General features: G+C 53.1%; 2 protein-coding genes across 7 annotated transcripts in view; one reads left to right on the plus strand and one right to left on the minus strand.

Annotated features, from left to right (window-relative positions):
• CIB4 (calcium and integrin binding family member 4) overlaps nt 1-964 on the plus strand; it is a 60,016-nt gene extending 59,052 nt beyond the window's left edge. For both annotated transcript variants that reach the window (XM_063595035.1, XM_003827068.5), the window contains exon 7: nt 764-964. In XM_063595035.1, coding sequence (XP_063451105.1) covers nt 764-794 — 31 coding nt within the window. In that variant the 3' untranslated portion in view covers nt 795-964. The remainder of the gene's footprint in view (nt 1-763) is intronic.
• Nucleotides 965-984: 20 nt separating this feature from the next.
• On the minus strand, nt 985-21,803 carry CIMIP2C (ciliary microtubule inner protein 2C). 5 transcript variants are annotated; one of them, XM_055108143.1, is made up of 7 exons: nt 19,439-21,803; nt 10,006-10,041; nt 8,056-8,118; nt 7,369-7,610; nt 5,987-6,260; nt 4,534-4,646; nt 989-2,868 (listed from the first exon to the last, which is right to left on the minus strand). In XM_055108143.1, exons 1-7 carry the CDS (start codon nt 19,709-19,711, stop codon nt 2,724-2,726), a joined length of 1,146 nt encoding a protein of 381 aa, XP_054964118.1. In that variant the 5' UTR covers nt 19,712-21,803; the 3' UTR covers nt 989-2,723. The 5 variants fall into 5 exon arrangements, with proteins under 5 accessions (XP_054964119.1, XP_054964118.1, XP_003827115.1 ...); XM_055108145.1 differs by lacking the exons at nt 989-2,868; nt 10,006-10,041 and adding exons at nt 2,882-3,385; nt 3,965-4,015; XM_055108144.2 differs by lacking the exon at nt 10,006-10,041 and having other exon boundaries at nt 985-2,868.
• Nucleotides 21,804-22,922: the final 1,119 nt, after the last annotated feature.

The raw sequence follows: 22,922 nt of genomic DNA on the forward strand, positions 1-22,922 counted from the left end.
CTCAAGGTGCTTTTACAGACTAAGGGAAACAGAACAAAGAGCTAGACCTCAGCCAGCACCAGGGCAGGAGCCCAGGGCTGCTGGATCCCTCTGTGCCAACGTCTCTGCTTCCCATCGCCCTTCCACGCTCACTCTGTGCTATGCACCAGCTGTCTCCACTTTGTCAGACACAAGACCATGCACGGCCTCCCTGCAGTGGTCAAGTTTATACCTCCTTGGTCTTGAGTGACCTTCAGTGACTCCTGAGTAACACCTCTCAGCTCTGACTCCAAATCCCCAGAGACAGAATCTGAGTGGCCATGGTCAGGGGTCCTCCCCTCTTCTGACTGCCTGGATGAGGAGGGGGCTCCTCATTCCAACAGGCCTGCTAGGGCCTGTGGCCTGGGTGGCCCCTCTCTAAGGATGCACACTTGGGACCACCCCAGCCAAAGCTAACTCCTCTTGTTCTGTCACAGCCCAGTACATAATTGAAGCTGGCACCCTGACTGCTCGGAGTTTCTCTTTGAATCTCTTCCATTTCTTTCCACTGATTCGAGCACCACAAGGTTCCTTCTGGTGCCCTGCCTTTGCCTTGGGGTGATGCTGAAAGAAGCTTAAAGAAGGTTTGGGGTTGCTTTGGGATGGCTGCAAAGTGGCTGTCGCCCAGAGAAAGGGACACGAGATGCAGGCCGGGGAGGGAGCCTCCAGGACTACTGTGAACCCAGGAGTCAGAGGGCCCCTTGGACCTGTGGGCTCACATGGCTCACAGGATTCTTTCTTTCAGCTCCTTTCGGATTCACTTCTGGGGATGCTGATGTAGCGGCAAATACCTGATGTGGCAGCCTCGAGGGAGACCACAGGAATCGAACCCCCTCCAGCACTGGAGGGAGCTGGTTTGAAGTATGACTTTGTACTGGGCCCACCCTCACCTCTAGAATATTGTTTATTGGATAAAAGAAAAGAAAAAGCTTTTCCTTAGCCCATCAGATCATCGCTTTTTAAATGCAGGGTCATACATGGTACTTTTTATTAAGAACTGCCCTTTCCAGGGCTTCAGTGTGCCAGCGACGTCAAGCAGGCTGGGGTGGCAATCTTTCTGAGGGAATAGTTCAAATCTCAACCCATGTCATAGCAGGGGGCCAAGCCAAATGGGATGAAGGTCCCTAGCAAGATACATGTCCTTCCCTCCCTTCATCAAAACCCCCGACCCCCAGCACCTTACAGTTCACAGCTGCACAGAGACGTGCACATAGCAGCCATTCCAGCCTGTGCCCGGCTCCCCACTCGCCTTCTGAGGGAGAAGGCATCTTGGCCCTGATTGTGGGACCAGCAATCAGAGTTTATTTGCTTTGCTATTCAGCCAAGCCCTGGAATGAATTTGGCTACCACAGACAGCCTTTGGGGTCCAGCTCCTCAGGGACTTGGAGACACAGAAGAAGCCCCCCATTGGGTTTTTCTTATTTACACTGTCCTGGGGGAGGTGTCTAATCGCTGGCTACAGAGGAGGGGCTGCTTCAGCCCCAGGTGTACTTGAACCTGGCTGTGTTCCCCTTGCAGTTAGGTCCTGATTCACCCATTGAAGGACAATAAGGGCCTTGTTCCTTAATGGAGTGCCCTTGATCAAATCTAAGAGGTGCTGGAATGTTGGAGAAGGTCCCCGCCTTGGTCTGAGGTCCCCATCCCAGATCCTGTCACTGAGGGGCTCTCACCCCCGTCCCACCCCTGCCCCAGCAGGCAGGAGCCTCCTGGGAGGTAGGAAGCAGCAGCCTTGTGGGAGCAGACCCTCCAGACTCTCAAAGACCACCCCAGGCATGCGGCTTCAGCACCCATGACCAGCATCCACTTCCGGCCTGGGGCCCCGAAACATAAGGATTCCTGGCAGAGTTGCCTGGTCCTAGGTCATTCCCTCCCATTGTCTTCTAGAAACAGCTTCAGGGGTAGATGCTGCATCCACCCATCCAAGCCAGCCTAGGCAGAATGCAGAAGGTGCCTGCTGCACACAGCTTCTTCTCCCAGGCTCCGCCCTCCACAGACTCCTTCAGGATCCCCAGGTTTATGTCTTCCCCGCCCCTCAGTCTCCACATGGACCACAAGCAGGCTGTGTCGTGGAAAAACCAGGGCTTGGGAGCCAGAAAGACCTGAATTCAAATTCTGGCTGTGTTACTTCCCAACTGTGTAAGCTCGGGCAACTTTCTCACCTTCTCTGAGCCTCAATGTCTTTATCAGTAAAGTGGGGATAATAACACCTCTTCCCTCACAAGTGATCGTGTGGACCAAACGACGCCAAGTCAGGGCTCTGATGAAAATTCCTTTCCAATCACACCCAGTGCAATTATTCTGGGGTCATTTCCCCTTCATTCTCAGACCGGCGTAATTGGACTTCCTTGCTTATACCAGTGGAATCTGGTGGGAGGTCTCTGTACCTGAGTGACCTGCCACTAAGACTAGGGAACCCTACCTTCCTCAACTCCATTTGCCCCACCTTGGGGAGAAGGTAGCTGGGCCTGCCAGGTAGCCGGACACCACTTTTCCTTGACTTGAGTCCCTGGGGCAGAGCTTTCCGCAGGCCCTTAGGACACAATGCTGTGTGACCTTCAGGGGGCATTTCCTGCTGTGGCCGAGTGTCCCTGGGATCCAGAGGAGAGGTGGGTAGCATGGTCATGGCTAAAGATTTTATTCCAAGCAAGCCAGGCTGGTCACGACCCAGGATCTCAGGCATCAGGCTCTGCTCTGAACTTAAAGTCTCATGCTCTGAACTCAAAGTAGCAGTCTCTCTTTTTCCGCTCCTGTGGAGAGACCCTCTTCCCTGATGGGAAGGTCTGGTAGGTCTTCAGGTTCTCGGGGGCTAGTCTTAAAAGGTGCCACTTCTTCTTCGGGCACAGAGGAGGCCTAGGGGTGAGGATGGGACTGGTGTTATGCAGTGTGCCAGGGAAGGAGGGTGGTGCGTGCCCACCCACAGCCCCACGTGCCCACTTTCCAGCTCAAGCTGACCTGCCAGCTACTCGTCAGTTTAACACCTGATAAGTCACCCTGGACTTGGGGTGGGAATAGCCTGTATTTACATAATGGCACAGTGGTTAAGAGTGAGGACACAGATGTCAGACAGACCTGGGGCGGACTCTGGTCCTAACTCCTGCTAGAAGTGTGCATATTTAAGAATGGCCCAGTGGTGGTATCCCCCTCTTAGCTTTGACTTGAGGAATAAATGCAGTAATGCATGTGAAGCTCTGGACAAGGAGTAAACACACAACAAATGTTCTAAGAAATGATGATGGTGCTGATGGAGGGGATTCCGGGAGGGAGGGGCTTGCCTCAGGCCTGTCACTGACCCTCTTCTCCCAACCACCTGGCTGGCCCTTTGCGTTAGTTGTGAAACTGTCAGCAGCAGTGCAAGTGGCCAGGCAACCTGAAGAAGGAACAGAGTTGAGATGTCCCGCTCTCCCCACAGTGATGGGGATGGGGGGCAGATCCTGGCCAGAGCCATCTCAAGAGGATACCTGTCCCCAGGAGAGTCCCACTATACTCTAGGGATGGACTGGCTCAGAGCCATTCCAAGATTAGAGAGAGCCCCCAAGTCCTAGAGGTGGTGATGGGAGATGCTGCTTCCTTTCCAAGCTCTGCCTCCAACCATCCAGGCCACGCAGCACAAGTTCCCCAGGCGATCAATGAGCCTCACGTTCCCTTTTTTGTAAAATGGTCCTGTCTGACTTGCAAAAAGGAACTTTTAGATGCAGTGAAGCCTGTTTCTTTAAAAACCATTAAACTTATGAAAACAGATGCTGTTTTATCAGTAAGGATGATGGTGAATCTTAGGACTCTGAGGCAAGCCGGGAGTGGTTGGCATGGAGCTAAATCCCAAGCTCTATCCACTGACCTCCCAGGCCAGGCACCACCCACCACCCTACCCCACTCCAGGACACCTCGTGTGAGCCAATGATCCCCCTGCCTGCGCTTCAGGAAGGAGAGAGCACAGAAACCACAGTACCTAAGTCATCTTTCAGGGCAGAGTGGGCCTTCCCTGGAGAAAGGAGCTCTCCTAGATAAAAGCAGAGAGGGGCAGGAGGCAAGGAACTTTCCTATTTAGTTAGATGGACAGAAAGTCCTTAGGAGAACATTTTCCAAATGTGAACGGGACCGGGGGAGATTCCTGCTCGGTGTAGTGCCCTCTGTATCCACCAGAGGGCAGCAGCTCCTTACTGCTCTCTGCATTGGTGCCCACGTTAGGACTAGTGTAGCTGCCAGGCTGCCTTTGCAGGCGGGGCATCAGTCCGCAGATTCAGGCCCACTAAGCTTACGGAGCTTCTCCCAAACTCCCAGTGCATCTGGCCGGGAAAGCACTCTTTCTGATTCGCCCATTCAGGCTACCACCATCCCCCCTGAGGCTGCCAATGCCCTGACCCCCTTGCTCTGTAACCATCACTCTCTGCACTGCACGTTTTAGGGCAAGATCCTCAACTCATTTCTCAGTCTGTGTGCTGTGCATGCCTGGCCGAGAGCAGGTGCCCCATGGGTGCGTTTCTTGACTGCGTAGATGAAGGGAGGGCAGGCACTCACAGGACGGTGGGGAGGGGGTACCGTTCCGGCTCCCTCACGGGCAGCGCAAAGTAGGGGACTCGAGGCACCGTGCCCGTCTTGTCTTGATAGTACTTCCGATGCTGCTGGACCATCTATGGTTCAATCAAGGAAGAGATGACAGGTTGTTAGTGCACAGGACTGACCACAGGCACCTGCAGTCCATGCCTCGCTGCACCTGGGCAGGGTTGGGGGCCACCTCCCCTAATGCCCCTGGAGGAGTCCCAGAGTTGCTGGGGCCCCAACTCAATTGCCAACCAGCTGGGTGTCCTCACTGAGTCACGACTTCTCATCTGCCTAATGGGAATAACGACACCCACCAGACCAGCTTTGCTATGGAGAATAAACGAGAAAAGAGACCAGCTCAGACCGAGTACAATAACTCAGCCCCGCAGGCGTACGCACATCTGCTGTGCACACAGGCACCATGTCCGCCCGGCCTGTGTTTCCTCCCCCCTCTCCTTCCCCACTGTACGGGGCATGTTCTGTTGAGCGCCAAGATGGAGGGAGAGGCTTTGGCAGACCCCCTGAGATGGTCGCACATGCCTCAGAGTCTGGTGGCATCAACCTCCTCCTCTCCCGAGGAAGCTGCCTTACTCATACAAGTTCTCTGCCCTGGGGCAAGGACACACCTTGTCCTCGCAATCAGGCTAGAGGGGGAGGCTTGTGAGAGAAGGTGATGGAGAGAGTAAGGTTTTGGGAACACAGGAGAGAATGAACCCTTATCCCTGCCAAGGGCATAAGGGCCAGCTCAGGCCCGTGCACCTGTGGTCTCTGGGGATGTGTCTGAACCATATCCAGGGAGGCTTTACCAGCCTGAACAGCAGGACAAGAACAACAGGGGTGTGGGTGGGTCCCCTTCCTCGAGCTCACTCCCTGCAGGGCAGTCTCACCCAGGCTGGGGCTGAGAGTGACTCAGAGCATGCCCCCCGGGGGCTGCAGGGCAGGGAGGGGTGAGCAGGCTCCAGGACGCAGGTGGATAAATGCCGTGGGGTTGGAACTGGGGCCGGGGGCTGTAGTGGGGCCTTTGCTCATGTGTTATTCATCTGGTGGGTGGATCTTAGACCTTATACTCACCTACAAAATATATGGCATTCCACAGATCCAAGAGACTCCAGGGGGCAGAAGGTAAGGGCAGGAGCCTAGAGACAGGTCCCTAGAGACCCCTAGCTCCACTGGCAGTGGGAGTGAGCAGGAGTTGGAGGTCCTGAAGCCCCAGGAGGTGGGGAGAGATCAGAGGGGCAAAGTCCTGAGCCTCCTTACTCCCTTTAGCCAAGCCCACCATGCTCCCTGCTGGCTCAGGGGCTCTGAGAAAGGAAATCAAGACACTGTGGCAGGTGCGAGGTCTCCCCCTGGCCCCTGGCCATCACTCCCTTCCCATGGGGGGGGCAGGTGGGCAGGAGGGGAGGCCACAGGGCAGCCCCACACAGCTTACCTGGTAGAAATTCGTAAGCTCTGTGGAGCGATGGCTGTCCAGGTTGAAGCGAGTGTAGCTGGGCTTGTGCAGCCAGCGGTCCCGGGTGCTGGCGCGCTCCATCAGCAGGAGGTTGGGGTTGGTGGAGAAGATGGTGGGGAAGTGGCCGCCTTGGCTGAAGGGAGTGTGGCTCTTCTCCATGGCTGCGTTGCGGTGGTCCTGGAAGTACTTGAGGGTGGTGGTGCCGTAGGGAGCGCCAAAGGAGAAGGCCACAGTGGGGACGTGGCCCTGGTACCTGCCGATCACGGTGGGGGTGGTGGAGCCACAGATCAGTGAAGGGCCCCAGGCCTGTTCCAAGAGAGGCCCTTAAAAGTGGAGGGTGCCGTGGCTCATGCCTGTAATCCCAGCACGTTGGAAAGCTGAGGCGGGAAGAACACTCGAGCCCAGGAGTTCTGAGACCAGCCTGGGCAACACAGTGAGACTCTGTCTCCCCATAAAAACGTAATAACAATTAAGAAAAAAAAGATGAAGGGCAGAGTCAGGGGAGCCCGGTGGCCATCTTTGGCCCTAAGGGGCTTCCCCAGGTGCACTGACCTGCTCAGGTCTTTGGGGATGGCCAAGTCCAAGGGGCTCTGGGCCTCTCCCTCCCCACAGAGGTCTTTGCCTAGATGCTCCTCTCTCCAGACCAGGGGCTTACACAGGGGCCAGAACACCAGATACCCCCCAGTCAATGCTGTAGGCAAATCACTGTCCCTCCAGGGGCCCGCATTTACTCAGGCGTTGGCCTGAAGATGCAAAGGCCTCCTCTGGCTCCCACATTCTGCAGTTATCTCATGAAAGAGTAGGGGGAGTATGAGAAGCGGGTGGGGGGCCCGGTCAGTGAACAGCGATGGGTGGGAGATGTGGTGTAGCAAGGCCTAGGTTCAGGACGCCGCAGCCTTGCTCCCAGCACAGCAGCCTCCCAACACGCTCCTCAGGCAGCCTGGAGAGCTGACTAAGGTTCTGGAGCTCTGAGAGCCTACAAGGAGTCTTCCACCCTCTGTGACCAAGGAGGTTCCAGGAGAGGGACAGGAGATGGGCGAGCGGAGGCCTTGGTGACACAGGCACTCCAGAGATCCTTGGTTAAATGAGACTCGCTCCAAGAGCTAAAGACTTGTTTTAACAAAGCAAGGGAGAGTCAACAACACCCAGAGAGTACAGGCGCCAGACTCGCGGCCAATGTGGAAGCTTGCCGAGCAGCATGGCCCTGTGCCCCCCTGCATGCCTCACTCTCCGGGGTCTGACTTCTGCTCCATGAGGCCCTTGAAATCGCTCTTCCCAAGGCCGCCTGTGCTCTTGCTGCTGCAGGTCGGTGGACACGCTCTGTCTTGCTGGGCCTTCCAGTAGCACAGGGCATCACCCACCTCTCCCTTCCTGAAACGCTGCTGTTGGTTTGGATGACACCTTTGCTCCTTTCTGTTGCTTTTGCCAACATCTCTGACCACACCTTCATGAGCCTTCTCCTCTGCCCGCCTCTTAAGCACTGGTGAACCTCCGGGGTCTGTCTTGGGTGATGGCAGCCATGCCATGGCCGTAGCCACCTCCTGTGTGCAGATGAACCCAGTCCACAGCTCCCGCCTGGGAGTTCTCTCCAAGCCTTTGGCTGCTATGTACAATTGCACACCAGACATATCCCTTGGATGTCTCCCAGGCTTGGTCTCCCACCCCCACCTTCCCTGACAGTCTGGTCCCATCTCTGTGAAAAGTTCCCCCTAGCCATCCAAGTCAGAAACTGAGGCATCCACCTCACCCACATCTAGTCAGTCACCAAGTCCTGTAGCTCCATCTGCACCACCTGAGCCCAGCCATGTGCCCTTGTACCTGGCCTGTGGTCATAACAACCTCACTGTTCTAACCGCACCAGACCCCTGCCCCTGCAATCCCTTCTCCAGCAGACTGAACTTTAGTCCAGAGTCAGATCCTCGGCGTGGCATTCGAGGCCATCTGTGATCTGACCCGGGCCCAGCTCTCCAGCCCCATCAGCTCCTCTATATCCCAGTCCTGCAGAGTCATCACAGCCATCTAGATGTAACTCCGTCCCCTACTCTCACCTCTTCTGGGGTCTTTCCCTGTGCCTTGGGCCTCGGTCTCCTCACCAACAGAACGGGCGCTGCCTGGAATTAGATAGCAATGCATGGTTTCCTTCTTTTTGTCTTCAGGAAAAAGGCAAGGAAGCGAAGCCGAGTGACTGCTGACAGGACTGCTCACTGTAGGGAAGCTCACACAAAGTGAGTTCTGCCCTGGCTCCTGGTCCCACCACCCTCAACAGCTGTGCCTTCCTGGGGTCTCACAGCATCTGGCATTGGCTGGGCCAGAGCTGCAATGAGGCTGCAGAGGGGAGAGGCTCCACCCCAGCTGCACAGGCACCCCCTCCAGCCTCACTACTCACATCCCTGGATGCCACAGAGGCGCCGCCCTTGACACCGTGACCCTGGCGGTCCTGACTCTTCTCTACCACCTCAGTGCCCTTCCTCCTTGGCCCCCTGAGTTCCCTGTGGAGGCCAGGTCTCCTCTGGAACTGGGAAGACGGAGGAATTGGTGGGTGCCTTGCTGTCTCTCCTGTGAGGCTGTGTGGTCACCTTGGCCGCTTCAGGAGACAGAGTCTTCCTCCCGGCCTGGGCGCCACTCCTGGGTCTGGAGCTCCTGCTCTGGTTTCACCCAAGGCCTCATTGTCCCATCCGACTCCTCCCTGTCTCTCTCAGCCTCTGCCCTTCTTCCGTCATCTTTAATATCCCCCTCCCTCTCGGCCTCTTCCCCTCTGCCTGTAAGTGGGCATGAGCCGTGGTTCCTAGATTGTACATTTCCACAGTAAAGGCTGGTGCCCGTTTATAGGCAGAGGGGAAGCAGCCAAGAGAGGAGACATTAAAGATGGCGAAGAGGAAGGCGGGATTGCAGATTCCCTCCCTCCTTCTGGAGCTCGCTAAGGAATACGCTGCATCTTCTGCCTGATTTCTCAACTCTCACCCTTTCCTTGACCTCCCTCAGTCTGCCTTCAGACCCACCATTGAAACGTGAACCTCTACATCTAAATTAAGGTCATATCAGGTCCTGCTGTTGCCAAATCCAATGTCCTCGGCTCACACTGTCCCGCTGCAACATTCGCACTGATGAAGAAACTTGTTTGGGAAAAAACCTAACCTGTGACGTGTAAGCAAGTTCCTGAGAGCACTTCGTGCTGTAGATGAAGCTTAATCAAGATATAGATTCAATAAATTAAGATGTCAAAGACAAGTGACATGGGGAGATGCTGCCTCCTCTATCCTGAGGGCTCCTCCCACGTGGAGGGGAGGTTCCTCCCACACTGGAACCATCGGGCAGCCTGTGGCCCACCTCTCCCCTCCCTCCTTCTCCTCCTTGGAAGCAAGGAAGCCTGCTCCGCCCCTCCAAGCCTTAGATGTTAGATGGACAGGCTCTGCCCGTGGGGAGGAGGCCGGCCCCAGTGCCTGTCTCATTCTGAGGCTGTGTTCACCCCATTCTCTAACAGCCACATTCCTCTTTCACCTTCTTTCTCAAGTGGTTCGGAATGTAGGGAATGGAAGAGATGCTCGTCTCCAGGTGCTGCCAACCCCAGCAAAAAGATGAAGTGATAGAATGAAAGGCAAAGGAAGATACCCACAGCATTCCGCAGGGAAAAGAGCATAACCCAAGAATACCACACCAGCCAGGCGGTCACGGGGGTACAAAGCCACCCTTTCCTAGCATGAAAGGGCTCAGCAACTAAAGCACCCACAAGCTCTTCTTGAAAGTCATGTTCAGCGACAAAATCCTGCCAATCAAGAGATGATTCAAAAGAAAAAAAAAAAACAACTCAGTAATGTAGAGCCTCTGTTAGAATGAGTGGTGGTGAGCTTCAAATCTATTGAAGTGCAGAACCAGGAATAGCAACTAGGTGAATGCTAGTTACAGAATGGAATGTAAATGTTATAAAACCTGTCAAAGTAAAACTAATTTAAGCAACAAAAATTGGGGGGTGGGTGGAGGGGAGATGGGGGTGCACTTACTAAGAATCTCTTTAAATCAGAGTCAACCCATGGCATCTAAAATTGAAACACATCGTTAGAAAAAAGTACAACATAATGGCTTTAGTCCTTTGATGGTTTTTATCCTCTCTCTCTCTCCTATAGTGGGATCTTTTTGTACTAATATCTCTTGTGATGAATTAACACTTGTCTCAAATCTACTTATTCTTCCATTTTACTTCAGTTTCTTTCTCTTCAGTTAAGTTCTATTAAGATTCAATTTCATGCTTTTCATTTTAAAATAGCAAATATGGTATGATTATATTTTTATAAAGTTGCTTTTGTCTGTCTTTATATCCATCCATGCATCCGTCCATTCACTCCTCCATCTAGTCCTTTATCTGAATATACACATAAGGTCTACAACCATACCACCCTGAGCGTGCCCGATCTCATCTGAATATACACATAAAGAGAAACTCTGAATAAAATGCACCAAACGTTGATCCTGGATAATTCAGGGTGTTTGGATTTGGGGTGATTTGTGGCTTTCTTCTTTGTACACACATCATTTTTTAAAAACAGAGTCAGATGGCATGAAACATTAATTTATCAGGAACCTGCTGTGTGCTGGCACCACACTAAGTGCTGGGAACACAAAGACCCACAGTGCTCAGCCTGCCTTCCCCGAGCCCAGTCCTCACTCGGTGTTTACTGAGTCATGGGGTGCATGTGTCAGGCGCCATGCTGCGCTGGCCTGGGTACAACCAGCTCCAACCCAAGTGGGACCATGGTCAAGGTTCTAGTGCTATCAACCACAAGGAGGGAAGGCCATTCCCAGGGTGGGGACTGGAGGAGCTCCATGACGAGTGTCCACTGGGGTGAGGCTTTGAGGAAAGTCCCAGGGCAGGGGGAGCCCCTGGGTCTGGCTCCTTCCCCAGGCGATGGTGTTGCCCCAGGGTCCTCTTCTCTTTCCAGGGACCCATTCCTTCTGGGAGATCTCATCTGTGTTAGACTTCCAACATGTCCCGTATGTCAATGACAGCCAGATCTGGGTCTCCAGCCTCTACCATTCTGGCAATGGATCCACATGCCTGGCTGCCCACACAAGGCTGGGCCACCACGCCACAGACTCAGCGCCACTGAAACTGCTCTTCCTCCAGTATATCCCTGCACCCTCCAACCTCCGCCTAAGCCAGAAACTGGGATGGCTTCTCCATCACCCTCCATCACCCTCCACATCTGACCTCTCCCTAAGTCCTGCTTAGGCCCCTCCTTAGCCACCGGCCTGTGGCCCTCCTCCATCCCACTGCTGCGAGCCTCCCTCATTGCTTGCCTGGACAATCTCCAATCTCCTCCCTGGTCTAAACAGAGCATCACCCCCTCCAGCCTGCCGTCCACACAGCACCAGAGCCATCCCTCCTCTCGCCCATCACTGCCCTGTAGGTGCCCTGGGCCCCAGCAGCGTTACTCCCAGTCTCTGGGGCCCCACTTGCTCTTCAGGCCTCTGGGCCTTTGCATGGAGTTCCTCTCCCTGGGATGCATTTTCCCTGTTGCCCATCTGGGGATCTGCCACCCACTCCTAAGGATCCAGTGCCCTCTGCTACCTCCCCTGACTGCATACCCTGTACCTAGCACCTGCCTCGCTGAGAGGACTGTCATCCTTAAATCCACACTCAGACCCGAATGAACTTGTCTCTTCTGCTAATCCGTGTTCTCCTTTATCCTCAGCACCTGGCACATGACAAGTGCTCAACAAATGTTCACTGGAGGAGGCAGAATTCCAGAAACTCTGGGGGCACCATGCCCTGGAGTCCTGATTTAAGAGGAGTGTGGCTCTGATCAGCAGAGCACATGTTGGCATGAAGCATCCCGCCTACAGGGGCGTTGGGCTCCTCCGAAGAAAAGAGCCATAGAAAAATGATGTGTTCTCGTGATTCTTCTCTTCGCCCCCAAGCTCTCTGCCATACTCCTCCTCTGCTCCCTGCTTCTCCACCTTCTCTGAATGCCACGATATTTGCATCCCAATAGAATAGAAGCCCTCTCCTCCGCAATCCTCCTGAGTTCTGCCTGGATTCTGTTCAGGGCTTGCTGCTCAGGCAGGTGTGTGTGCACACATGGGCAGGTTCACATTCTTTAGCACTCAGTGGGCGCATCTTGGCAAGCTAGGTCTGTGTCCCTTATATGCACCTGCATTTGTGTTCCTTTGAGCATGCCCTGAGCTCCACGGTGGAGCCTTCTGCAGTCCTGTTTGTGTTGATATGAGGCAGGCCAAGGTAGGGAGGAACAGAGGGGAATGGCAAGTTTTATAACAGGGCATCGAGTGGCAGCATTTGCTGTGTTGGCTGGTGCCACCACACCTCCTCTTCAACCCCTTCATCTGCTCCCGTCCACCACCCTGTCCCTCCATCCATCTGTACACCACATAAGCCAGGAGACTGTGCCAAGCCGGACCCCTGGGCAATGGTCACATGTGGATTCTAAGGCCCACTGTGGGTTACTGTGTGAAAAGGAGCAGTCCCTTCCCTGACTCTTAATAGCACTGCTTGGCCCCACAGCCAACATTAAAACTAATTACCATGAGCCATCAGAGATCCCATGATCAACCTTATTAACTGATTAACCAGCGACTATTCGGCATGTCCGCATTCCACAATGCATCCTCTCCTCCATAACGCCTCCTACTGAGGACAGTTCTGATCACATTCCTCCCCAGGGCAAAACCCTTCAAGGGCTCCCTATTGCCTGTGACACCAAGCACAAGCGGGGCCAGGTGTCAGTCCCTCCGTGCCAGGGCCTCTGTGAGAATGCTTTCCAGCCGCATCATCCACTGTCATCACAGTTTTCCCATTTCAGCTGAAGAGGCCATTTGCTGCTTTGAAAGAACATCCTTCTGGCAACTCCACACCATTTTTTTTTTGTCTCAAGCCACATCCTCCATCCAGAAGGCTCTGCTCTCCCCGCTTCCCACATTGTGATCTTACCCATCCTTTGAGGTCCATCTTGAATGCCCTCTTTCCCATGGAGCCTCCATGACCCAGCCCACAGACCCTGCCTGCCTGCTCCATGGAACTGTCTTTGCCCTTTGCACCTCTCCTATGTCTCCGTTCATATTGTTTTTCTTTTTCTTTTCTTTTTTTTTTTTTTTTGAGACTGAGTCTCACTCTGTCACCCAGGCTGCAGTGCAATGGCATGATCCTCACTGCAACCTCCATCTCCCGGGTTCAAGCGATTCTCCTGCCTCAGCCTCCCAAGTAGCTGGGATTACAGGTGCCCGCCACTATGCCCAGCTAATTTTTGTACTTTTAGTAGAGATGGCGTTTCGCCATATTGGCCAGACTGGTCTCAAACTCCTGACCTCAGGTAATCCACCTGCCCCGGCCTCCCAAAGTGCAGGTGTGAGCCACCGCACCTGGCCTCAGTTCACATTCTTTCATATCACAATAATCTGAGCCACTGGAATATTCTTTCTGTATTAATCATAGGCTCTCTGGGGAAGTAGGGTTCTGTTGTACTCATACTGGCATGCTTGGCATTCTCTGCACCCAGTGGATGTTCTGTGAATATCTGTTGAATGGAATTGACAAATGGTGGCACATTTTAAAGGGTTGCCCTTTCTTCTGGAGAGAAGGAGGATCCCTGTTGCAAAGCCCAAGTCTCCAGAAGCCCCTGATCACCTGTTCTTAGGGGGCTCCACAGTTCCTCAAGGTAGAGAGGCACCAGTTACCTATGAAATGTCCTTGAACAGCTCAGAGGTGAATTCCAGGGAAGAGATAGGGGCTGGTCTTGGGGCAGAGGTCCTGGGAAAGGGGTGGGGAATGATGTGGCTTATGAATCCTCCAGAAGAGAAGATACTGCAGCAGAGAAAGGCAGGTGAGTGGCCAGAGGCTCCCTAAGCGTGTGAGGCCCTCTGAGACCAGGCTGCCTCCTGGGGGGATAAAGAGGGAAGCTCCCTGTGGAGACAGGGCCAAGAGGGAGAAGAATTGAGGGACTGTAGAATTTACTTCCTGCTTCTGTATTTTGGGCTTGAATCTGGGACAATGATCTGTTCCCTCAGCTGGATATGAGAACCGAACAACGAAAGTAGCGCCTGCTGTTCCTTCAGTCAGACCTCTCAGCCTGGGGGCGGGGGTGTGCCAAGGAGAATGGCACAGGTAGAAGGCTTCACATGAGGAGGTCCCTTCTTTCAAATGCTTGAAAATAGGACCACACCTGCCAGTTTCTCAACAGTGGTCTGCAATGCAAGGGGCCATAGAAATTCTCAGACAAGCATTCCTGTCCCTGGTTACATCTTAGAATTGCCTGGGAGGATTAAAAACTCCTGCAGCCCTGGCCCAGCCCAACCAATGACATCAGAATCTCTAGATGGGGCCCGAACACAGGTCATAGTTAAAGCTCCCCAGGAGATTCTAATACTAACGAATGGGCACAAAGGGTCCCCTACCTCCTCCTGGGCAGATGGCCTTTGTTTCATACCCCAAGATGCACTGGCCTTTTTGGAGGGCTGCATCTTGGGTGCCAGGGCCTGGGTTGAAGTGGAAGGGGCTTTGGAAATGCAAATGCTTTGGAACCCTCCCTTCCCAAGCCTGGCCTGACCTCTCTCCCTGAAGGGTAAGGCCCCAGGCCCCAGGAAGCTGGCAGAGTGTATTACTCTGTTCCCACGCTGCTATGAAGAACTGCCCCAAACTGGGTAATTTATAAAGGAAAGAGGTTTAATTGACTAATAGTTCTGCAGGGTTGGGGAAGTCTCAGGAAACTTACAGTGATGGCAGAAAGGGAAGCAAACATGTCCTTGTCCTCATGGCGGCAGGAGAGAAAAATGGGTGCCCAATAAATGGGGAGCCCCTTATAAAACCATCTGATCTCGTGAGAACTAACTCTCATGAGAACAGGATGGGGAACTGCCCCCATGATTCAATTATCCCCACCTGGTCCCTCTTGTGACATGTGGGGATTATGGAAACTACAATTCAAGATGAGATTTGGGTGGGGACACAGCCAAACCATATCACAGGGGCAGGCAGTAGTGGGCTACAGGCAGTGCCTACTGGCTTCAAGGGAATCAACTTCTAAATTTTCAGGAAATTGTTAAGTCTATTATTAAACAAGCCAGTATTCAATATCAAATTATATTCCATTACAATTAAATATGTTATATTAGGCCAGGCATGGTGGCTTCTATAATCCCAGCATTTTGGGAGGCTGAGGCAGGCAAATGGCTTGAGCCCAAGAGTTCGAGACCAGCCTGGGCAGCCCTGTCTCTACAAAAAATACAAAAATTAGCCAGGTATGGTGGTGCGCACCTGTGATCCCAGCTACTCAGGAGGCTGAGGTGGGAGGATCACTTGAGCCCAGGAGGTTAAGGCTATAGTGAGCTGTGATCGTGCCACTGCACTCAAGCCTGGGTGACAGAGTAAGACTCTGTCTCAAAGGAAAGAAAAACACACTGAAACCAAAGGAGACAGTCAAAACTCCTCACTTCCTAATTATTTTGCCACGTTACTATCGCCTGTGTTTGAGGTTGTCATGTCCACTCTATCTGTGGGGTGGAAATGTTATATAATGGTGCACAGCTGTGCATCCATCCCTCCCCAACTCTGCAATTAAGGACACTATGTTGATAGTTTGAAATCAGCTTTGGTGAGAGTATTTATACCACAGATATGGATGAATGTTACAAATCAAAGCATTTTTGCTCCAGAGAACTGGTTGTTAAACATTTGTCAGCACACCACTGTGTGTGTGTTTGCTGTACAGGGATTCTGGGGATGGGGACACAGCCACCTTTGTGGGACCACTCTCCTGACAATGGAGTGGAATGCACTGATTTTAGGACCAGAGGCCCCTGAAGTCTCCGAGGTCCAGCTCAGTGACAGATGTGGGCACAACTGCCACCCCAGGCAGACAGAGAGAGGGGCTGGGAGGCAAATCCTCCTGCCCTCAATCTTGGTGAGAGCCGCTGGGCAGGAGCTGTGGGCATGGGGCGCAGTGGCAGTCTGGGCATGAATGAATGCATGGCGCAGGCCAAGTGTCTGCACTGAGAGCCGGTGAGGCATGGCCAGAAACAGAGAATGAGGAGTGGATGCCACCCAGATCCGACTTGCAAGCAGGAAGCTTGGATCCTCACTGAGGCCAATCTCATCCCTTCAAACCCCTTCAAATCTCAGGGGCTCTGACCCAAGAGCTCCTGCCCACTGCAGGAATAGCACCCAGGCCAGGCGTAGGCAGGCACTGCCTGTGGCAAGGTGCCTAGGAGCTGTGTCCCCAGGAACAGCATGGAACCAAATGGAGCACCCTGGCCGGCGAGGCTGAAGACCAGCTTGGTTATTATTTCATGTTCCCCGGGGTTCCTAGAACCAGATCTTGAACACAGTAGAGATCTAACTAATGATAACAGCTAACAATGATCAAGTGCCAGGCTTTACACATGTTAACTAACTGAAACCTCTTTAACCTGCACACCGTGATCATCCCCATTGAACAGATAAGGTAGGTGAGGCAGGGGGGATAAGTAACCTGCCCAGGGTAAGGAAGTCATGGAGCCAGGATTCGTACCAGGCTGGCTTGCTCCAGAGTCCATCTCTTACTGTCGACCCCATTCCCTCCCTGCTAAATGAGGGAGGCAGTGTGAAACACCACATGACGGTTGGGGAGATAGTGGGGTGAGTTGGGGTGTTGAAGTCACAAAGCCGAGGCTCGGCAACTTGCTGAATGACTTTGGGCAAGCTGCTCATTCCTCATCTGGGTTATTGTGATGATTTTAAAAAAGAAAAAAGGCCAGGCGTGGTGGCTCATGCCTGTAATCCCAGCACTTTGGGAGGCCAAGGCGGGTTGATCATCTGAGGTCAGGAGTTGGAGACCAGCCTGGCCAACATGGCAAAATCCCGCCTGTACTAAAAATACAAAAATTAGCCGGGTGTGGTGGCGCGTGCCTGTAATCCCAGCTACTCAGGAGGCTGAGGTAGGGAGAATTGCTTGAACCCAGGAGGCAGAGGTTGCTATGAGCCGAGATTGCACCATTGCACTCCAGCCTGGGCAACAGAGCAAGACTCCATTAAAAAAAGAAGAAGGGGTAGGGGAAGGGGAAGGGGAAGGGGAAGAAGAAGGAGAAGGAGAAGGAGAAGGAGAAGAAGAAGAAGAAGAAAATGTTGTGAAGGGCCCAGCACAGTGCCTGGTACATAGTTGGAGCTCAGACTTAGGAGATCATGGTGTTATTGCCAGGCATTAGGGACCTGGCTCCAGCCCAGCACTCCAATCACCAGCGTGGGGCTCAGGCAAGTCCGCCCACACCTCAGCGACCACATCTGGAACAGGAGGGGACAGGGCTACAAGATCTCTGAGGTCCACACCAGCATGAATATTCTCTGCCTCTATGAATAAAGCAGGTAAGAGCAGGGTGATGTGAGTGTCAGAAGAGACTGGCTGTGCTTTAAAATCCTGTGATTAGTGTTTGAACAGACACACAAAAATAAGAATTATCCAAGTGTGGTCGGGAATCTTGGGTTCTTTCATTAAGTTAACAGAATTGCCAACGAGGTAGCATTTGGAAACACAAAATGACTCAATTCATCCCTCGCTGATGGGAATCTTTAAGGGGAACACAACCCTTCCAGAAAGATCTAGATAAGAAAGCAGCAGATATGGGCTCAGCTGCTCAAACTAGCCCAGTCCAGGCTTGAAGCCTCATTCATGATCCTCTTATTGCCATTTCTAAATCAATCACAGGACAGGGCGCTCAAGGGAACTGCTGAGAAGTGGCAGGAATAGGAAAGCACCCTGGGGACTGCTTCTGAAACCTGCAGCTCCCACCCCTGCCAAACAGAGTTGGGGAACTGCGGGGCAGGGTTTGCAGGAGCACCAGGCCTTGCTCCCCAGATGGGAAATGTCCAGGAGTCAGACAATAGAAAATTTTCCAACTGGAGACTGTGGGAGGCTTAAGAAAAAAAGTCAATGTATAAAATCAAATCTCATGATGAACACCCAGAATGTGGTGTCAGCACCACCATCCAAGGCTGCAAAAATGGATTTGAACTAAACCTTATGTGTTTACACCACACTAGGGCAGCCCCTCACTTGTTTGTCTTTGTCTTCCCAGCCTCCTAACATAACACCTGGCATGTCCCAAGCACTGACCCACATGAATGTCTTAAATAAAGGAAAACGGGCAAATCCTAAGTCACCTGGCTTGGCTTCGGGAAACTACCATGACCTGGTAAATCAGCTTTGTCTGATGGGAACCCTGGTAGCTTTTGAGCTCCCTCCAAGGCCCAGAGAGAGGTCGCATCCACAAATGGGCTAGGTTAAAACTACAGCACCAGCCCCTGGTTGCTACTTTCTCATGCAGCCTCCAGAAATGATTTGAATGTCACAGCACCTCTGTGTCTAGCTTATTCTGCTTCAAAACAATCCCAACTTCATACCAAATACACTTTTCTTCATGTTGCCATCTGTTCCTATTGCAGGGGAGAGCATGCGGGCTTTTTCACCCATTTGGAGACTCTGCCTGCAGAACTCTCAAGACATTCATTTCATTCATTCGTTCACTCTTTTTTTCAGACTAGGGTTCTTAGGATCATTCATTCATTCTATACAGATTTGCTGATACTGTACAGGTTGCCTCTCAGAATCCAGTGCCTGTTCTCAGTACCCATGCTGACTGGTAGGAGGGATAAAGACAGCCTTACACCCTGGGAGAGGCGGTCCGGAGTAGAAACATCAGACACTGTAGGAGAAAGAGCCAAAGAACAGGAGGCAACAGCCAGACTTGCATGTTAGATGCTTGGAGTCTGAAAATATCCAGAGTAAAGAAAGGTAGGTGTAACCTAGTATTTGAAAGTGCTAAACAGCCAGCCAGCGCTCAGGGCAAGTGGCCAGGAAGCTTTCCAAGAAAAACTTCTGGGAGGATAAAGGGAGGTCTGTGAAAGGACCGACCGCAAAGTCGGGCGGGTACTGCATACATGACCCATTAACTACGGATCTTCCGGCCTTGCCAGGCTCTTCGATCGGGCACCCACCCGGTATCCTTCCCTCCTTCAACCAACAAGTACTGACCTTGCCCGAATGCTGGGTGCTGGCCCTGTGCGCCGGACGGAAGGGCCTGCTTTTTCTCGCATTTTCTGTAAGCGCTGGAGGCTGCCCGCCTGGGGCGTCTCCAAGCACTAAACCCCACGTGGCTCCATCTCCTCCCCCTTCCCCGGCTACATCCATGCGAGGTCCCTTATGCCCTGCTGGCTGTGCCCCACTTGCCAGGGAGCGCCTTCCTGTGAAGGGGAATCTGGGGAGGCCCCCGCCCGTGCCCGCCCACTTCCTACTCTGAAACCACAAACCTCCAGGAAGGCCCCTCGCCCCGTCGGGTGGAAAATTGGCTCCTCGGGGTTCCTTCAACCCCAAAGTCCGGGGGCAGGGGGCTGAATTTCGATCACCGAGGAGGGCGCTAGTGGAAGGGGGAGGGGAGGAGGCGCTCCCTCGGCCTTACCCGGGCATGAGTCCAGGGGGCACGTAGGCAGCATTGAACTCGGTCAGTAGGGTGCCCGCGCTGCGGGAGGCCATGGTGGGTGCGCGAGTACAGCGAGCCTGGCGCTCCGCTCCGCCCCACGGTAAACAGCGGCGGGTCACCTGGCAACCGCCACGGCGGCGAGCCTGGCAACGCCAGCTGGCCCCGCGGTCCTCGCGTTCCGAGACACTGCGCCCCCCTGGCGGCCACCTCCCGGAGCAGCCCCATAGGGCGCGCCCAGAAGGCGCCTCCCATTTCCGCGAGCTCTGCTGGGTGACCCCTGTCACTTGCCCCGGCGCGTCGGGGCTCTCTGCCTTGCTGCCTGCGGGATGTGCAGAGGCTCAGATGCGGGAGGGAGGCAGAACATCGCTGGAGAGGCCTGGCGGGATCCGTCTTGCGGTGACCCGGCTTGGAACGCGACCCTACCACAAAGGACAGGCCAGGTCCTGACTTTGGAGGTCACGCACAAAGCAGCTGCCCCACCGTGGCTCGGGCCCAGAAACCTGAGTGGCCTTAGGGTCCCCAGGAGCTATGTCTCTCCAAGGCTTCCCCTGCACCCCAGCTCCATGGGAGTTCCAGGAAGGGGCTCTGTAGTGGGCCGCGCTGGGCGAGGTTGCCTAGGACGCTGTGTGTAATTGTGTGTGTGCGTGCGTGCGTGCGCGCCTTGCGAAGAGGAGCATTTTTCATTTTTCTTCTTAATCTCTAGCTGATGGCTTCCTTCTCACCTCATCATACCTGTAAACTACTCCACAAGAGGCAAAAAGAAAATCATAGAACGTCTGGGTGTGTGATTTACATTTGTCCGCAATGCTGCCGTTCATTTTGGGGATGGCATCCGCAGGGGTAGCGCTTGCCCCAGAGAGCAGGCCTGCTGAAGGCCCACCCCCTGTGTAATCCTGCCTGCCTCCCTCCCTCCCTCCCTGTGACTGCTTCAGCCTCCACATTTGAGTTTCTCCAGGGACCCTTACACCAGCCTTGGTGCCTAGGGCAGGCACAGGGCCTTCGGCTTTTCCATAAGGGGTGAGGGTATGGGGACAGCTTCCACGGTGCCAGGCTCTTGGTGACTCGGGTGGAGGCCCCGCCACCCCAGCTCCCTCTGCAGCAGTCCTGGTGTCATGAAGAAGCCTGGCAGTTCCCACTTTGTCTCCAGGTCTTGCTTCTTCCCTTCAGATGCCAGATGGAGAGCAGTGCTCCCCTCGCACTTCGGTTCTGTAAATGGCAGTGGATGAAGACCGCAGACGCTACTGGGTTCACAGAATGTGGCTGCCACCAGGATTCTCCAAAGACTTCCCCTGGCAAATGCCAATGAAATGAAGGGGAGCCACAGGCTTCCCAGAGGCTCAGGAAGCAGAAACACTGAGGCCTGGTTGGAAAGAGAGCTGTAGGCAAAGGAACGGCTGCAAACAAACTGGGTGGAAGGAAAATCCATCCATCCTTCAGAATGCAGTCATGTCTGTATTTTTCTAAATTCTCATTGGGGAACATGTTCTACAATAAGGAAAACATGAGTCAAAGACCCCCAGCCCTGGTGAGGTTGACCGCCTACTTCCTCCCCCATTCAGGGCTGCCCAGCCAGTCCTGCTGGTAAACCCACCACCCTGCCTTCCACCTGCCTGTGTTCTAGTCCATCTGTCTCGTCTGATTGGGATCTTGTGCCATCCATATCATATTCATCCCTGAATCTCAGCACCTGGCTCTGGAAAGAATTCAGTAAATGTTCATTACATAAATTATATACTCAGTTACCAAAATGGGTAATAGAAGAATGGAAATTAAAAAGTGGGTTCTGGCTGGGAACGGTGGCTCATGCCTGTAATCCCAGCATTTTGGAAGGCCGAGGCAGGCGGATCACTTGAGGTCAGCAGTTCGAGACCAGCCTAGCCAACATGGTGAAACCCCATCTCTACTAAAAATACAAACATTAGCTGGGCATGGTAGCACATGCTTATAGTCTGACCTATTTGGGAGGCTGAGGCAGGAGAATCGCTTGAACCCGGGAGGCAGAGGTTGCAGTGAGCCTAGATCACTCCACTGCCCTCCAGCCTGGGTGACAGAGTGAGACTCTGTCTCAAAAAAAAAAAAAAAAAAAAGTGGGATCTGTCTTAGGTTTCAGAAAGGTCAGCTGAGTCCATTGAGAGCTGCTGAGTGGAATTGCTACCATTTTATGGATGTGGAAAGCGAGATTCAGCATAGATCAATGCCTTGGCTAGGGCAGGATCATGGGCTTTTTCCTAAAGATGCACAGGGTCTATAAGAGGCCTCATGAAATTCACTCCTTTCAGGGGAGGACCTCCAGAGAACCAAGGAAGAAGATATTTTCTGTTGTTGTTGTTGTACCTTGTAGTCACCAAGCCTTAAAAACACAGATCACCTGATGACCTCATGGATGGAAAATGCTAGTGAATTTAGGTGTTTTTTTTTAAGACATTAAACTTATCTAGCTTTTGAAAATTTAGCATTCATACTTGTATTCAATAAACAGAATACTCTAAGACATTTTTAAATTCAATATGATTAGATAAATGTGAGAAAGGTAAGCAAGAATTGGTTAGGAAAAAGTGCAAAGGAAAAAAACATAAGTAGAAAAAGAAAAATAGGGCACAGTAGCAAGGAAATATCTAGAAGGAGGAAAGAAGGCTCTTGGGACATACTGTAGGTTATTTGGAATGTAGAATCAAAAGAAGTAACCTCTTGTTACCATGCTGTGAAAAATTAGTGTTTCTCTTTTTAACCTTTAGACTCTGTTTCAGGTAGATCCCTGAGCTCACTCTTTTATCCTTTCAACAGTAATTGGGCATCCTACGGTGCACAGGATACCATGTGGGGCTCTGGGGTAGAGGGATGCTGTGCTCCAGGGCCCTCCTGAGGTCAGGAGGGGAAAAGGCAAGGGAAGCAGCCCCAGGACTCAGTAAGATGAGAGGAGGCAGGAGCAGCACAGAGGAGGACCCCAACCCAGCTGGGGTGCGGGTACAGAGGCACCTCCAGGAGCAGGCACTCAAGCTGAGTCCAGGGTGGGGTGGAGGGCATTCCACCAAGAATGAATAGCAAGAACAACGGTGCAGATGACCCTGCACAGATTCCAGCATCAGGGATTCTGGCCCCCAGCGTCCCTTTCCTTGGTGTATGCTGCTGGAAGACAGGAGGGGGCAGTTCTCTTTTGGTCCTTAGAAATTTCACTATAGACATCCCTTCTCCTGCCCCTAGCAGCTTGTAACAGCAGAAGGCCATTCAATTCTGCTCCTCTGGCTGGAAAGCAAACATCAGCCTGGCTTACCTTCGCTAGCCTGCCTGACCCCCAGCCTTGGGGTGGGGCTAGGTTAGTGCCCTGGATCCTTAAACATGGCCCCTGGTAGCACATAAGCCTCTGCTGCCTCCACAACCAGCCATCTCCATCATGCATGGCCTGGTCCTGAGCCTCCCCTCAGGCAGCAGCCCCAGCCTCTCTGCTTCCTGAGATTCAGAAACA

The sequence above is a fragment of the Pan paniscus genome, chromosome 12 (assembly GCF_029289425.2).
Source record: "Pan paniscus chromosome 12, NHGRI_mPanPan1-v2.0_pri, whole genome shotgun sequence".
NCBI classification, from domain to species: domain Eukaryota; kingdom Metazoa; phylum Chordata; class Mammalia; order Primates; family Hominidae; genus Pan; species Pan paniscus.

What these genes read in the sequence shown, in the direction of transcription:
- CIMIP2C (XM_055108143.1), bottom strand. Translation starts at nt 19,711, where the DNA reads ATGGGAGGCGCCTTCTGGGCGCGCCCTATGGGGCTGCTCCGGGAGGTG. An exon ending in AGCGTTTCAGGAAGGGAGAG is followed by an intron (nt 6,261 to 7,368) that starts GTGGGTGATGCC and finishes CGTGATCGGCAG; the next exon opens with GTACCAGGGCCACGTCCCCA. An exon ending in TACCCCCTCCCCACCGTCCT is followed by an intron (nt 2,869 to 4,533) that starts GTGAGTGCCTGC and finishes CCTCACCCCTAG; the next exon opens with GCCTCCTCTGTGCCCGAAGA.